This window comes from Salvelinus alpinus, chromosome 11 (assembly GCF_045679555.1).
Source record: "Salvelinus alpinus chromosome 11, SLU_Salpinus.1, whole genome shotgun sequence".
Taxonomy (NCBI): domain Eukaryota; kingdom Metazoa; phylum Chordata; class Actinopteri; order Salmoniformes; family Salmonidae; genus Salvelinus; species Salvelinus alpinus.
Window position 1 is genome coordinate 70,763,123 of NC_092096.1, and position 14,901 is coordinate 70,778,023.

The 14,901-nt window shown below is 47.3% G+C and overlaps 1 protein-coding gene across 2 annotated transcripts in view; it reads right to left on the minus strand.

Moving 5' to 3' along the window:
• Window positions 1–234: 234 nt before the first annotated feature.
• LOC139534737 (protein phosphatase 1 regulatory subunit 14B-like) overlaps window positions 235–14,901 on the minus strand; it is a 41,192-nt gene continuing 26,525 nt past the window's right edge. The window contains exons 2-4 of one of the 2 annotated variants that reach the window (XR_011666995.1): window positions 5,702–5,818; window positions 4,572–4,726; window positions 235–4,199 (exon numbers count right to left, since the gene is read on the minus strand). Coding sequence is in view for 1 of the 2 variants with exons in the window: in XM_071334148.1 (XP_071190249.1) it covers window positions 4,658–4,726; window positions 5,702–5,818 (186 nt within the window). In the remaining variant the exon portion in view is untranslated. Of the gene's footprint in view, window positions 4,727–5,701; window positions 5,819–14,901 lie in introns of both variants that reach the window. The other variant, XM_071334148.1, reaches the window with a different exon arrangement.

The window sequence follows — 14,901 nt, forward strand, 5'->3', positions numbered from 1 at the left end:
GTGTTGTTACCAATGATACATATACACATCATTCTGAAGGACAAACACACACACACACACACACACACGCACACGCACACGCACACGCACACGCACACACACACACACACGCACACACACACGCACACACACACACACACACACACACACACACACACACACACACACACACACACACACACACACACACACACACACACACGCACACACACACGCACACGCACACACACACAGTTCATTTGAACATATTTTTATTAAAGTTGCATAAAAGTGTAACAAAATTGGTAAATAACAAGACCCTGTTGATATTGCTACATTTTTTGTTTTTCAGTTTGTTCATATTTTCCTCCAGAAACACATCACTTCTAAAACAGCATTTCTTTAATCAATAAAATCACCTTTTTTTTTTGTCTTTTTTTTGTGCAAGTTGTCGTAGAGTAAAATATGTCCGACACACCCAACAACAGTCTATTAGGGGCTCCGTCTCAAATAGCACCCTATTCCCCTACATAGTGCACTGCATTTGACCAGAGCCTTATGGGTAAGTAAGTAGCCATGTCAGAGTCAGAACAGCCCATATGAGCCTGTTTCTGTACTGTGAGGCAGCTTGATGTACAAGTACACCATGGATAGGACGGTAGTGTTATCGCAGGGCCCACATAGGGCTCTGGCCAAAAGTAGTGCACTATATAGAGAATAGGGTGCCATTTGGGACACAGCAGGTATAATAATAATAATAATAATAATAAGCACAGTAAAAATTGACCTATAATAGATAATTGCATCTAAAGAATGCAGTGTAGAGATATAGATGACCTCTGGGTGAACTCTGGGTGACCTCTTTCCTAAACAACAACAGGATCTCCTTTTTAAAAAGAGGAGAAACATAAAAAAAAAAAAACATTGTTCCATTTCATCAAAAAAATTGTTCCATTAAAAATTAAAGTCTCATTCTATTTGGTTTGTAACATAAATAAAGACCAAAAGGCAAAGTCGACTCGGGTGTATTGAATCTGGAAAAACCTTAATACCTTAGAAAGCCGCGATAGAAATGTCAAGGTCATTTCTGAGTCGACAGCGTTTACATTACCTTTCAGTCACGCTGTAAAGATGAACTTCCACGATGCGGATTAAAGAGCCCTAATTTTTTTTAAAGAGATGGAGGGAGAGAAGGTGTCATCTGTGTAGATGATTGCTGGAAGTAGAACGCAAGGAGAGAGAGGAAGGAAGGAGTGAGGGCCAAATAGAGAGACGTGTGTGTGTGTGTGTGTGTGTGTGTGTGTGTGTGTGTGTGTGTGTGTGTGTGTGTGTGTGTGTGTGTGTGTGTGTGTGTGTGTGTGTGTGTGTGTGTGTGTGTGTGTGTGTGTGAGTGATTGAGGAGATAGAGAGCAGCGTGATAAGCAACACTGAGGCCTTGTGAGGCAGCCAAGCCAGGAAGAGTAAGACCTCTGATTCTCTCTCTCTGTCGCTCTCGGTCGCTCTATTTATCTCTCTCTTGCGCCATCTCTCGATGATTAGGTTGTTCAACCCCCCCCTTCCCATTTGTGTGTCTGTTGGAGAGAGAGTCACTATTAACATGTGTGTGTGTGTGTGTGTGTGTGTGTGTGTGTGTGTGTGTGTGTGTGTGTGTGTGTGTGTGTGTGTGTGTGTGTGTGTGTGTGTGTGTGTGTGTGTGTGTGTGTGTGTGTGAGCATGAAGGAGCAGCAGCTGTTGTTCCCTTACTGCTGTTCTCTGAGTGTGTGTGCGTGTGTGTGTGTGTGTGTGTGTGTGTGTGTGTTGCAATTTGGATGAACGCATCCAGACAGCCACAATTTTCCACTACAGTGCCCCCCCCCCCCCTTGCCCCTGCCTTCACTCCCCCCTCCCATCTCACCCCTCATTGGTTTACTGCTCTACTGAGAACTCTCCATGAGTCCTCAGTGAAAATAGCCCTTAGACTCGACACACGACGAGAGAGAAAATAAACTGTTGTAGAGAAGAAGAAAAGAGACAGAGAAAAACAAGGCCACTTTGTTCATGTTCCCCGGTGTGTGTGTGTGTGTGTGTGTGTGTGTGTGTGTGTGTGTGTGTGTGTGTGTGTGTGTGTGTGTGTGTGTGTGTGTGTGTGTGTGTGTGTGTGTGTGTGTGTGTGTGTGTGTGTGTGTGTGTGTGTTGTGTGTGGTGTGTGTGTGTGTGTGTTGTGTGTGTGTGTGTGTGTCTGTGTGTGTGTTGTGTGTGTTGTGTGTGTGTGTCTGTGTGTGTGTGTGTGTTGTGTGTGTGTGTGTGTTGTGTGTGTGTGTGTGTGTGTGTGTGTGTGTGTGTGTGTGTGTGTGTGTGTGTGTGTGTGTGTGTGTGTGTGTGTGTGTGTGTGTGTGTGTGTGTGTGTGTGTGTGTGTGTGTGTGTGTGTGTGTGTGTGTGTGTGTGTGTGTGTGTGTGAGAAGAAGAAAAGAGACAGAGAAAAACAAGGCCACTTTGTTCATGTTCCCCGGTGTGTGTGTGTGTGTGTGTGTGTGTGTGTGTGTGTGTGTGTGTGTGTGTGTGTGTGTGTGTGTGTGTGTGTGTGTGTGTGTGTGTGTGTGTGTGTGTGTGTGTGTGTGTGTGTGTGTGTGTGTGTGTGTGTGTGTGTTGTGTGTGTGTGTGTGTGTGTGTGTGTGTGTGTGTGTGTGTGTGTGTGTGTGTGTGTGTGTGTGTGTGTGTGTGTGTGTGTGTGTGTGTGTGTGTGTGTGTGTGTGTGTGTGTGTGTGTGTGTGTGTGTGTGTGTGTGTGTGTGTGTGTGTGTGTGTGTGTGTTGTGTGTGTTGTGTGTGTGTGTGTGTGTGTGTGTGTGTGTGTGTGTGTGTGTGTGTGTGTGTGTGTGTGTGTGTGTGTGTGTGTGTGTGTGTGTGTGTGTGTGTGTGTGTGTGTGTGTGTGTGTGTGTGTTGTGTGTGTTGTGTGTGTGTGTGTGTGTTGTGTGTGTGTGTGTTGTGTGTGGTGTGTGTGTGGTGTGTGTGTGTGTTGTGTGTGTGTGTTCCAGACCACACACAGAGCTACGTATGGGGCAGCAGGTATCCTAGTGGTTAAGAGTGTTTGGCCAATAACTGAAAGGTCGTTGGTTTGAATCCCCGATCCGACTAGGTGACAAATCTGCCGATGTACCCTTGAGCAAGGCACTTCACCCTAATCGCTCCTATAAGTCGCTCTGGGAAAAGAGCGTCGGCTAAATGACTAACATTTAAATGTATACACTGTATTATACGCAGGAGTCAGTCCCATACTAAAACTCTAAAGGTTACGTCCCAAAATGGCTCCTTATCACCTAGTCCACAACCAGAGCCAAAATGTCTCCTTATCACCTAGTCCACAACCAGAGCCAAAATGTCTCCCTATCGCCTAGTCCACAACCAGAGCCAAAATGTCTCCTTATCACCTAGTCCACAACCAGAGCCAAAATGTCTCCTTATCACCTAGTCCACAACCAGAGCCAAAATGTCTCCCTATCACCTAGTCCACAACCAGAGCCAAAATGTCCCCTTATCACCTAGTCCACAACCAGAGCCAAAATGTCCCCTTATCACCTAGTCCACAACCAGAGCCAAAATGGCTCCTTATCACCTAGTCCACAACCAGAGCCAAAATGGCTCCTTATCACCTAGTCCACAACCAGAGCCAAAATGGCTCCTTATCACCTAGTCCACAACCAGAGCCAAAATGGCTCCTTATCACCTAGTCCACAACCAGAGCCAAAATGTCTCCTTATCACCTAGTCCACAACCAGAGCCAAAATGGCTCCTTATCACCTAGTCCACAACCAGAGCCAAAATGGCTCCTTATCACCTAGTCCACAACCAGAGCCCTGGTTAGAAGTAGTGGACTATAGAAGATAAGTTACCATTTGGGACTAAAACTCACCACTACTAAACTTACAGCCACATTATAGTATGTTCACTGGCATCACATTAACATGAGAAACAGGACAGATCCATTGATCATTTAACAACAATACAAACCCCTTTAAAAAACTAAAAATAAGATTCAACTAAATAAAACATTAAAATATAACCACAGGATAGGACATCATGAGCCCTGCTTATATCTGATTGGCTGCTTCAATCTTCTCTCCTCCTCTTCTTCCACCCTCTCTTCTCGTTTTCTTCGTCCCTCTACTCCACTCTCTTCTCCTCCTCCTCCTCCTCCCGCCATCTCTGAGGAAGCTAAACTCCTATTTCTTCAGTTGGGTGAGGTTGGGGGTGGGGGAAGGCCAGTTGGGTGAGGTTGGGGGTGGGGGAAGGCCAGTTGGGTGAGGTTGGGGGTGGGGGAAGGCCAGTTGGGTGAGGTTGGGGGTGGGGGAAGGCCAGTTGGGTGAGGTTGGGGGTGGGGGAAGGCCAGTTGGGTGAGGTTGGGGGTGGGGGAAGGCCAGTTGGGTGAGGTTGGGGGTGGGGGAAGGCCAGTTGGGTGAGGTTGGGGGTGGGGGAAGGCCAGTTGGGTGAGGTTGGGGGTGGGGGAAGGCCAGTTGGGTGAGGTTGGGGGTGGGGGAAGGCCAGTTGGGTGAGGTTGGGGGTGGGGGAAGGCCAGTTGGGTGAGGTTGGGGGTGGGGGAAGGCCAGTTGGGTGAGGTTGGGGGTGGGGGAAGGCCAGTTGGGCTGAGGGAGGAGAAAGGGTGAGGATAGAATTGAGGGAGAGGGGTGAGGGAGGGGTGAGGTTATTTCTTCTGGGGGGTGGTGAGTTTCTGCATGCCACGTATCTTATCCAGCAGATCAGACACAAAGTCCTACAGGGAGAGAAGAGGGACAAAACAGACCATTAGTAACAACATCCTACAGGGAGAGAAGAGGGACAAAAAGCATCCTACATGAAGAGAAGAGGGACAAAACAGACCATTAGTAACAACATCCTACAGGGAGAGAAGAGGGACAAAAAGCATCCTACATGAAGAGAAGAGGGACAAAACACACCATTAGTAACAACTGTCTCTAGGGCAGGGCTCTCCAACCCTGTTCCTGGAGAGATACCCTCCTGTAGGTTTTAACTCCAGCCCTGTTCCTGGAGAACTACCCTCCTGTAGGTTTTAACTCCAGCCCTGTTCCTGGAGAGATACCCTCCTGTAGGTTTTAACTCCAACCCTGTTCCTGGAGAGATACCCTCCTGTAGGTTTTAACTCCAGCCCTGTTCCTGGAGAACTACCCTCCTGTAGGTTTTAACTCCAGCCCTGTTCCTGGAGAGATACCCTCCTGTAGGTTTTAACTCCAACCCTGTTCCTGGAGAGATACCCTCCTGTAGGTTTTAACTCCAACCCTGTTCCTGGAGAGAAACCCTCCTGTAGGTTTTAACTCCAACCCTGTTCCTGGAGAGATACCCTCCTGTAGGTTTTAACTCCAACCCTGTTCCTGGAGAGATACCCTCCTGTAGGTTTCAACTCCGACCCTGTTCCTGGAGAGACACCCTCCTGTAGGTTTCAAATCCATCCCCAGTTGTAACTAACTTGATTCATTTATATATAAACCAGCTAATTATTAGAATCAGCTCAAGGACAAGTGTCTAGGGGTTGTGTGTGGCCCGGGCTAAGGAAGGGAGAACGTTTTGTTGATTAGGATCCCCGTTAGCGAGGGAGCAGCTACTCTTCCTTGGGGTACAAAACCATAAAACACATGACACAGTTAGAACCCCCCCCCCCCCCCCCCCACCACGATTCAACAGCAGCACGAAGAATATACTGTTGCAGAAAGGAGGTGGGGGACTGACGTACCTCGGTGGGTTTGTAACAGTCTACCAGGAGATCTTTAACTCTGGCTCCTCGGTCATCATCACTAGGCATGTCCAGCAGCTCGTCCACATCTATCTCCAACTCTGGTATGGCCTCTTCCTGAACAAGAGAAGAGAGAGGAGAGAGGGATGAGAAACGAGCGAAATGGAAGACGATCAGTGAGTCGACAAGAGGATACAACACAGTGCTCTTTCAGGAGGTGCATAAAGATGGCGGCCCCCCCCCTCATTGTACTTTACAACAAATGCCTTGTTGGCTAAGTAGGTCGCCGTACTGTACATTGGTCGGCATTACTCCTTGTTCGTGACGTCATTAGGAGACATGGATCGCAATTCTATTTCCAAGATGGCGGCGTTATCGAGAAAGCAACAACAAAAAAGATTCATTGTCACATTGAACCTTATTGAGCGCCGTAGTTTAATAACTTTTAAAAAACAATAACGTCATATCTGAATTCCGCCATCTTTACGCACCGTCGCCATCGTTCAACGTTGTCTCAATGTTATTTCAACGTTGTCTCAATGTTATTTCAATGTTATTTCAACGTTGTCTCAATGTTATTTCAACGTTGTCTCAATGTTATTTCAATGTTATTTCAATGTTATTTCAACGTTGTCTCAATGTTATTTCAATGTTATCTCAATGTTATTTCAATGTTATCTCAACAATCCTATTTAAGCAACAAACAACCAGATGTTTCTTTAAAGTACCAGACTCCGTTTTTAGACACAATGTTACTGTTTAAAGCGACTACTAAGTTAATTATTATTATTATTATTTAAAAAAAATTAAGTTTAGAAAGTCCCTCAGTTCTTTTCCAAGAACGACATCAGAGGTCATGTGATATTAAAAAGGCCCTGACCAGAAGTAGCGCCCTTCCCTGTAGGGAATAGGCTGTCATTTGAGACACAGACACATTCTTAGTGTCTCACCGTCACTGGGTTGGCCCCCAGGCTAACTTTAAATAGCCCGTTAAGTAGTGTAGTTGTCACTGGGTTGGCCCCCAGGCTAACTTTAAATAGCCCGTTAAGTAGTGTAGTTGTCACCTGGTTGGCCCCCAGGCTAACTTTAAATAGTCCGTTAAGTAGTGTAGTTGTCACTGGGTTGGCCCCCAGGCTAACTTTAAATAGTCCGTTAAGTAGTGTAGTAGTCACTTTGTTGGCCCCCAGGCTAACTTTAAATAGTCCGTTAAGTAGTGTAGTTGTCACCTGGTTGGCCCCCAGGCTAACTTTAAATAGTCCGTTAAGTAGTGTAGTTGTCCCTGGGTTGGCCCCCAGGCTAACTTTAAATAGTCCGTTAAGTAGTGTAGTTGTCACCTGGTTGGCCCCCAGGCTAACTTTAAATAGTCCGTTAAGTAGTGTAGTTGTCACTGGGTTGGCCCCCAGGCTAACTTTAAATAGTCCGTTAAGTAGTGTAGTTGTCACCTGGTTGGCCCCCAGGCTAACTTTAAATAGTCCGTTAAGTAGTGTAGTTGTCCCTGGGTTGGCCCCCAGGCTAACTTTAAATAGTCCGTTAAGTAGTGTAGTTGTCACTGGGTTGGCCCCCAGGCTAACTTTAAATAGTCCGTTAAGTAGTGTAGTTGTCACTGGGTTGGCCCCCAGGCTAACTTTAAATAGTCCGTTAAGTAGTGTAGTTGTCACCTGGTTGGCCCCCAGGCTAACTTTAAATAGTCCGTTAAGTAGTGTAGTTGTCCCTGGGTTGGCCCCCAGGCTAACTTTAAATAGCCCATTAAGTAGTGTAGTTGTCCCTGGGTTGGCCCCCAGGCTAACTTTAAATAGTCCGTTAAGTAGTGTAGTTGTCACTGGGTTGGCCCCCAGGCTAACTTTAAATAGCCCGTTAAGTAGTGTAGTAGTCACTGGGTTGGCCCCCAGGCTAACTTTAAATAGCCCGTTAAGTAGTGTAGTTGTCACTGGGTTGGCCCCCAGGCTAACTTTAAATAGTCCGTTAAGTAGTGTAGTTGTCACTGGGTTGGCCCCCAGGCTAACTTTAAATAGTCCGTTAAGTAGTGTAGTTGTCACTGATTAGTGTGTAGTAGTCTAGTCTATTCTGATTGGTGGTGGGGTGGTAGATGTCTAGTCTCCTTTATGACTCTATTCTGATTGGTGGAGGGGTGGTAGATGTCTAGTCTCCTTTATGTCTCTATTCTGATTGGTGGAGGGGTGGTAGATGTCTAGTCTCCTTTATGTCTCTATTCTGATTGGTGGTGGGGTGGTAGATGTCTAGTCTCCTTTATGTCTCTATTCTGATTGGTGGGGTGGTAGATGTCTAGTCTCCCTTATGTCTCTATTCTGATTGGTAGTGGGGTGGTAGATGTCTAGTCTCCTTTATGTCTCTATTCTGATTGGTGGTGGGGTGGTAGATGCCTAGTCTCCTTTATGTCTCTATTCTGATTGGTGGTGGGGTGGTAGATGTCTAATCTCCCCTGTGACTCTATTCTGATTGGTGGTGGGGTGGTAGATGTCTAGTCTCCTTTATGTCTCTATTCTGATTGGTGGTGGGGTGGTAGATGTCTAGTCTCCTTTATGGCTCTATTCTGATTGGTGGTGGGGTGGTAGATGTCTCCAGTCTCCTGTTGGGGGGAGTGTCTGCTCTATGGCTCTCGATTGGTGGTGGGGTGGTAGAGCAGCCCATGATTCTAGTCTCCCTTGTGGATCACCAGGGCTGTGATGATACCAGAAACACAATATTTCCATGGCAAAAATGAAAACACAAAGCACACTAAACTCTGTGGTGTTTAAAAACCTGCTCTATGTAAATAATAGTGTGCTATAGCTTAGAATATATATATATATAGATTAGGAAAAAAAATATATATACTGTATATATATAACTTAGAAAATATAAATATATATAGCTTAGAAAATATAAATATATATAGATTAGAAAAAAAAGAATATATATACTGTATATATATAGCTTAGAAAATATAAATATATATAGCTTAGAAAATATATATATAGATTAGAAAAAACTCAAAAACAAATATATATATATATAGCTTATAAAAGATATGCGAGTCTGGATGGCAACATAATGATGTTTGTTTCCAACATTAGGAATGTTTTCATAACGAAGTGAAATCCGCTTCGTGTTTCGCTTCCTAACAAGTAATACCACCCCTAGTACAGATACAGGTACCAGCCCTAGTACAGATACAGGTACCAGCCCTAGTACAGATACAGGTACCAGCCCTAGTACAGATACAGGTACCAGCCCTAGTACAGATACAGGTACCAGCCCTAGTACAGATACAGGTACCAGCCCTAGTACAGATACAGGTACCAGCCCTAGTACAGATACAGGTACCAGCCCTAGTACAGATACAGGTACCAGCCGTAGTACAGATACAGGTACCAGCCCTAGTACAGATACAGGTACCAGCCCTAGTACAGATACAGGTACCACCCCTAGTACAGATACAGGTACCAGCCCTAGTACAGATACAGGTACCAGCCCTAGTACAGATACAGGTACCAGCCCTAGTACAGATACAGGTACCAGCCCTAGTACAGATACAGGTACCAGCCCTAGTACAGATACAGGTACCAGCCCTAGTACAGATACAGGTACCAGCCCTAGTACAGATACAGGTACCAGCCCTAGTACAGATACAGGTACCAGCCCTAGTACAGATACAGGTACCAGCCCTAGTACAGATACAGGTACCAGCCCTAGTACAGATACAGGTACCAGCCCTAGTACAGATACAGGTACCAGCCCTAGTACAGATACAGGTACCAGCCCTAGTACAGATACAGGTACCAGCCCTAGTACAGATACAGGTACCAGCCCTAGTACAGATACAGGTACCACCCCTAGTACAGATACAGGTACCAGCCCTAGTACAGATACAGGTACCAGCCCTAGTACAGATACAGGTACCACCCCTAGTACAGATACAGGTACCAGCCCTAGTACAGATACAGGTACCAGCCCTAGTACAGATACAGGTACCAGCCCTAGTACAGATACAGGTACCAGCCCTAGTACAGATACAGGTACCAGCCCTAGTACAGATACAGGTACCACCCCTAGTACAGATACAGGTACCAGCCCTAGTACAGATACAGGTACCAGCCCTAGTACAGATACAGGTACCAGCCCTAGTACAGATACAGGTACCAGCCCTAGTACAGATACAGGTACCATATAGATACAGGTACCAGCCCTAGTACAGATACAGGTACCAGCCCTAGTACAGATACAGGTACCATATAGATACAGGTACCAGCCCTAGTACAGATACAGGTACCAGCCCTAGTACAGATACAGGTACCATATAGATACAGGTACCAGCCCTAGTACAGATACAGGTACCATATAGATACAGGTACCAGCCCTAGAACAGATACAGGTACCAGCCCTAGTACAGATACAGGTACCAGCCCTAGTACAGATACAGGTACCAGCCCTAGTACAGATACAGGTACCAGCCCTAGTACAGATACAGGTACCAGCCCTAGAACAGATACAGGTACCAGCCCTAGAACAGATACAGGTACCAGCCAGCCCTAGTACAGATACAGGTACCAGCCCTAGTACAGATACAGGTACCAGCCCTAGAACAGATACAGGTACCAGCCAGCCCTAGTACAGATACAGGTACCAGCCCTAGTACAGATACAGGTACCACCCCTAGTACAGATACAGGTACCAGCCCTAGTACAGATACAGGTACCAGCCCTAGTACAGATACAGGTACCAGCCCTAGTACAGATACAGGTACCAGCCCTAGTACAGATACAGGTACCACCCCTAGTACAGATACAGGTACCAGCCCTAGTACAGATACAGGTACCAGCCCTAGTACAGATACAGGTACCAGCCCTAGTACAGATACAGGTACCAGCCCTAGTACAGAAACAGGTACCACCCCTAGTACAGATACAGGTACCACCCCTAGTACAGATACAGGTACCATATAGATACAGGTACCAGCCCTAGTACAGATACAGGTACCATATAGATACAGGTACCAGCCCTAGTACAGATACAGGTACCAGCCCTAGTACAGGTACAGGTACCAGCCCTAGTACAGATACAGGTACCAGCCCTAGTACAGATACAGGTACCAGCCCTAGTACAGATACAGGTACCAGCCCTAGTACAGATACAGGTACCAGCCCTAGTACAGATACAGGTACCAGCCCTAGTACAGATACAGGTACCAGCCCTAGTACAGATACAGGTACCAGCCCTAGTACAGATACAGGTACCAGCCCTAGTACAGATACAGGTACCAGCCCTAGTACAGATACAGGTACCAGCCCTAGTACAGATACAGGTACCAGCCAGCCCTAGTACAGATACAGGTACCAGCCAGCCCTAGTACAGATACAGGTACCAGCCCTAGTACAGATACAGGTACCAGCCCTAGAACAGATACAGGTACCAGCCCTAGAACAGATACAGGTACCAGCCCTAGTACAGATACAGGTACCAGCCAGCCCTAGTACAGATACAGGTACCAGCCCTAGTACAGATACAGGTACCATATAGATACAGGTACCAGCCCTAGTACAGATACAGGTACCAGCCCTAGAACAGATACAGGTACCAGCCCTAGTACAGATACAGGTACCAGCCCTAGTACAGATACAGGTACCAGCCCTAGAACAGATACAGGTACCAGCCCTAGTACAGATACAGGTACCAGCCAGCCCTAGTACAGATACAGGTACCAGCCCTAGTACAGATACAGGTACCAGCCCTAGTACAGATACAGGTACCAGCCAGCCCTAGTACAGATACAGGGACCAGCCCTAGAACAGATACAGGTACCAGCCCTAGAACAGATACAGGTACCAGCCCTAGTACAGATACAGGTACCAGCCAGCCCTAGTACAGATACAGGGACCAGCCCTAGTACAGATACAGGTACCAGCCAGCCCTAGTACAGATACAGGTACCAGCCCTAGTACAGATACAGGTACCAGCCGTAGTACAGATACAGGTACCAGCCCTAGTACAGATACAGGTACCACCCCTAGTACAGATACAGGTACCAGCCCTAGTACAGATACAGGTACCAGCCCTAGTACAGATACAGGTACCAGCCCTAGTACAGATACAGGTACCAGCCCTAGTACAGATACAGGTACCAGCCCTAGTACAGATACAGGTACCAGCCCTAGTACAGATACAGGTACCAGCCCTAGTACAGATACAGGTACCAGCCGTAGTACAGATACAGGTACCAGCCCTAGTACAGATACAGGTACCAGCCGTAGTACAGATACAGGTACCAGCCCTAGAACAGATACAGGTACCAGCCCTAGAACAGATACAGGTACCAGCCAGCCCTAGTACAGATACAGGTACCAGCCCTAGTACAGATACAGGTACCAGCCCTAGAACAGATACAGGTACCAGCCAGCCCTAGTACAGATACAGGTACCAGCCCTAGTACAGATACAGGTACCACCCCTAGTACAGATACAGGTACCAGCCCTAGTACAGATACAGGTACCAGCCCTAGTACAGATACAGGTACCAGCCCTAGTACAGATACAGGTACCAGCCCTAGTACAGATACAGGTACCACCCCTAGTACAGATACAGGTACCAGCCCTAGTACAGATACAGGTACCAGCCCTAGTACAGATACAGGTACCAGCCCTAGTACAGATACAGGTACCAGCCCTTGTACAGATACAGGTACCAGCCCTAGTACAGATACAGGTACCAGCCCTAGTACAGATACAGGTACCAGCCCTAGTACAGATACAGGTACCAGCCCTAGTACATACAGGTACCATATAGATACAGGTACCAGCCCTAGTACAGATACAGGTACCAGCCCTAGTACAGATACAGGTACCATATAGATACAGGTACCAGCCCTAGTACAGATACAGGTACCATATAGATACAGGTACCAGCCCTAGAACAGATACAGGTACCAGCCCTAGTACAGATACAGGTACCAGCCCTAGTACAGATACAGGTACCAGCCCTAGTACAGATACAGGTACCAGCCCTAGTACAGATACAGGTACCAGCCCTAGAACAGATACAGGTACCAGCCCTAGAACAGATACAGGTACCAGCCAGCCCTAGTACAGATACAGGTACCAGCCCTAGTACAGATACAGGTACCAGCCCTAGAACAGATACAGGTACCAGCCAGCCCTAGTACAGATACAGGTACCAGCCCTAGTACAGATACAGGTACCACCCCTAGTACAGATACAGGTACCAGCCCTAGTACAGATACAGGTACCAGCCCTAGTACAGATACAGGTACCAGCCCTAGTACAGATACAGGTACCAGCCCTAGTACAGATACAGGTACCACCCCTAGTACAGATACAGGTACCAGCCCTAGTACAGATACAGGTACCAGCCCTAGTACAGATACAGGTACCAGCCCTAGTACAGACACAGGTACCAGCCCTAGTACAGATACAGGTACCACCCCTAGTACAGATACAGGTACCACCCCTAGTACAGATACAGGTACCATATAGATACAGGTACCAGCCCTAGTACAGATACAGGTACCATATAGATACAGGTACCAGCCCTAGTACAGATACAGGTACCAGCCCTAGTACAGATACAGGTACCAGCCCTAGTACAGGTACAGGTACCAGCCCTAGTACAGATACAGGTACCAGCCCTAGTACAGATACAGGTACCAGCCCTAGTACAGATACAGGTACCAGCCCTAGTACAGATACAGGTACCAGCCCTAGTACAGATACAGGTACCAGCCCTAGTACAGATACAGGTACCAGCCCTAGTACAGATACAGGTACCAGCCCTAGTACAGATACAGGTACCAGCCCTAGTACAGATACAGGTACCAGCCAGCCCTAGTACAGATACAGGTACCAGCCAGCCCTAGTACAGATACAGGTACCAGCCCTAGTACAGATACAGGTACCAGCCCTAGAACAGATACAGGTACCAGCCCTAGAACAGATACAGGTACCAGCCCTAGTACAGATACAGGTACCAGCCAGCCCTAGTACAGATACAGGTACCAGCCCTAGTACAGATACAGGTACCATATAGATACAGGTACCAGCCCTAGTACAGATACAGGTACCAGCCCTAGAACAGATACAGGTACCAGCCCTAGTACAGATACAGGTACCAGCCCTAGTACAGATACAGGTACCAGCCCTAGAACAGATACAGGTACCAGCCCTAGTACAGATACAGGTACCAGCCAGCCCTAGTACAGATACAGGTACCAGCCCTAGTACAGATACAGGTACCAGCCCTAGTACAGATACAGGTACCAGCCAGCCCTAGTACAGATACAGGGACCAGCCCTAGAACAGATACAGGTACCAGCCCTAGAACAGATACAGGTACCAGCCCTAGTACAGATACAGGTACCAGCCAGCCCTAGTACAGATACAGGGACCAGCCCTAGTACAGATACAGGTACCAGCCAGCCCTAGTACAGATACAGGTACCAGCCCTAGTACAGATACAGGTACCAGCCGTAGTACAGATACAGGTACCAGCCCTAGTACAGATACAGGTACCACCCCTAGTACAGATACAGGTACCAGCCCTAGTACAGATACAGGTACCAGCCCTAGTACAGATACAGGTACCAGCCCTAGTACAGATACAGGTACCACCCCTAGTACAGATACAGGTACCAGCCCTAGTACAGATACAGGTACCAGCCCTAGTACAGATACAGGTACCAGCCCTAGTACAGATACAGGTACCAGCCCTAGTACAGATACAGGTACCACCCCTAGTACAGATACAGGTACCACCCCTAGTACAGATACAGGTACCATATAGATACAGGTACCAGCCCTAGTACAGATACAGGTACCATATAGATACAGGTACCAGCCCTAGTACAGATACAGGTACCAGCCCTAGTACAGATACAGGTACCAGCCCTAGTACAGGTACAGGTACCAGCCCTAGTACAGATACAGGTACCAGCCCTAGTACAGATACAGGTACCAGCCCTAGTACAGATACAGGTACCAGCCCTAGTACAGATACAGGTACCAGCCCTAGTACAGATACAGGTACCAGCCCTAGTACAGATACAGGTACCAGCCCTAGTACAGATACAGGTACCAGCCCTAGTACAGATACAGGTACCAGCCAGCCCTAGTACAGATACAGGTACCAGCCAGCCCTAGTACAGATACAGGTACCAGCCAGCCCTAGTACAGATACAGGTACCAGCCCTAGAA